This window comes from Engraulis encrasicolus, chromosome 24 (genome assembly GCF_034702125.1).
Source record: "Engraulis encrasicolus isolate BLACKSEA-1 chromosome 24, IST_EnEncr_1.0, whole genome shotgun sequence".
NCBI classification, from domain to species: domain Eukaryota; kingdom Metazoa; phylum Chordata; class Actinopteri; order Clupeiformes; family Engraulidae; genus Engraulis; species Engraulis encrasicolus.
This window is the reverse complement of record NC_085880.1, coordinates 15,384,648-15,387,147: the sequence shown is the minus strand read 5'-3', so window position 1 is coordinate 15,387,147 and position 2,500 is coordinate 15,384,648. Positions and strand designations below refer to the sequence as shown.

Here is a 2,500-nt window from a genome sequence, read left to right as displayed (position 1 = left end):
GCTCTCTCTCTCTTTTTCTCCCTCTCCTTCCCTTTTTCTCTATTGCAGCTCTACCCCTTATCTCTCTCTCGCTCTAATTTTTCTTCTTTCACTTTCTCTTTTCATCCCTCTCTTTTCTCACACACTCCATCTCTCTCATTTTTATTTAAAAGTATAAACCAAGGCTTTGAATTTGTTCTGGGAGCAAAAACGAAAGCCAAAAACAAAAACAGGAACAATCATTTAACGTTCCGGAACAGAAGGCTTTATTAAAACATAATGGTAGCTGGCTAATGACACTCCATTCCGTTCCTGTGGTGGCTATTCAAACTGAGCAAAGTGCAAAAAAACTGAGCATTAAAAAGTGTGTGTGTGTGTGTGTGTGTGTGTGTGTGTGTGTGTGTGTGTGTGTGTGTGTGTGTGTGTGTGTGTGTGTGTGTGTGTGTGTGTGTGTGTGTGTGTGTGTGTGTGTGTGTTTTAAAGCCCAGCTGAGAAACTTTAACTCCCATTGTCATTGTGACACAGCACTACACAGCACAGAAGTGAAAACTGCACACTGCACACAACAAAATTGCATTTATGCTTCACCCGTGCAAGGGGGCAGCCCTCAATGGAGCCCCAGGGGAGCAGTGCGGCGAGACGGTACCATGCTCAGGGTACCTCAGTCATGGAGGAGGATGGGGGAGAGCACTGGTTAATTACTCCCCCCAACAACCTGGCGGGTCGGGAGTCGAACCGGCAACCTTTGGGCTACAAGTCTGACGCCCTAACCGCTTCCCTATATGTGCCCTGTATGTGTGTCTTAGTGTGTGTGCGATGCTAGCTTGATTATCATCGACTTTCAAATCTCTTCGAGACTTGGTCTGACCAAGAGCATAACGATTAAAGTTTCGTAAACGGCCCGGTTCACCTACCTCCCTAGGTTTGCTACTGGTTGGCTGGTTTCCGACAAAGTGGTTCCCGTTTTTTTTCTTCTGGAGATCAGAAACAATATTTACACTCCTCTTGGGCTGACTGGTGCAATACATACCTGTGACACTGGTGCCATGTCCAGCTCTCTCGTGTGGCGCGCGGTCTGAAGTCTGCCCTGCCGAGGTTCATGATGCGAGACGAGAAGCGGAGCAGGCGGCGGTGGCCGTAGGGCCAGGTCATGCGCTTGGCCGAGCTGGACAGGCAGCCCTCCTCGTGGGCACACGTCAGCAGGTGCAGCGGCCGGTCCTCCAGGTAGGCACTCTCCTGCACCAGCTGCGAGTCCACCACCAGGTCAGGGGCCGCTGTATACACACACACACACAAGGCAAGACAAGGCAAGTTTATTTGTATAGCGCATTTCATACACAAGTGCAACTCAATGTGCTTCACAAAATAAACAAATGCAAAAAGAAAGGAAACTGGGAAGAAAGAAGGAAATAAATTAGAGTCAAAGAACATTTAAAACATTAAGATAAAACACAAGGTTAAAAAAATTAATAATAATAAAATAAAAAATAAAATAAACATTAAAACAATTATAAGAAGAAGAATGATATATAATTTAAGCTAGACACAGACAAGCAAGACAGACATGCACATAAGCACACGCACGCACACACATTGATACTTCAGGTGTGCATTCCCACCACAGCTGTTTTGGGACCACTGCACCACTGCATGGGCAGTGTACAATTGACAATGACTGCAAAAGCAAATCTATCTTTGGGTACTGTAATGTAATGTAAAGTGTGTCGGAAGACAGACCTTGTGTTCCAATCTTACCGCCCTTTCCACAATGTGTTTGGGTACGCAAGGCGTTCCATTTCTTATCGTGGCGGTGAAGTGTACTGTTAAGCACACGGATAAGGTCCTCAAACCGTCCATTTTATGAAGTGTGGAGTTACTGTACAATTTTCACACTCAACTCAACTCTGATGACACATGACAACCGTCATTTCCATGGATTCTATCAGACAGAACGTGATTTGGACCAGCACTTCACCCTCAAATTTTGCCGTTACGTGAGGATGGAAAGTGCACTGCATCTCAGTGCGAAGTGCACAGTGTGGAGAATGGAACATACCAAGAGTTAGTGTGTGTGCGTGTGCGTGTGCGTGTGCGTGTGCGTGTGGTTGACGTACTGTCAGTGCAGGTGACTCCGGCCGCCTTGGGTCCTCCTCCGCGAGGGCAGTGCATGTTTGAGTTGCGTCTGCAGTGTTGGATGGAGAGTTCTGTTCCCACGCAGTGTGTTCCGCTCAGAATCACTTCGCTCGCATCGGGATTACCCGCCCAGTACCAGGTGTCCTGCACACACACACACACACACACACACACACACACACACACACACACACACACACACACACACACACACACACACACACACACACACACACACACACACACACACACACACACACAGAGTCTGTCAGATATCACATTACATTACACACATACAATACAAATGTTTAGCAAGCTCTGTTAGTAAGCTTAACACATTGACAACCAAACCACGGGAAAACCCGTTTTTACTTCCCATGCGCTGGCT

General features: G+C 46.9%; 1 protein-coding gene across 1 annotated transcript in view; it reads right to left on the bottom strand.

The window, feature by feature from the left end:
* The window catches only part of loxl4 (lysyl oxidase-like 4), a 43,343-nt gene that overhangs the window by 12,577 nt on the left and 28,266 nt on the right, over nucleotides 1–2,500 (bottom strand). Inside the window, exons 12-13 of the mRNA XM_063190852.1 lie at nucleotides 2,094–2,256; nucleotides 1,010–1,253 (exon numbers count right to left, since the gene is read on the bottom strand). Of these exons, the coding sequence (XP_063046922.1) occupies nucleotides 1,010–1,253; nucleotides 2,094–2,256 (407 nt within the window). The remainder of the gene's footprint in view (nucleotides 1–1,009; nucleotides 1,254–2,093; nucleotides 2,257–2,500) is intronic.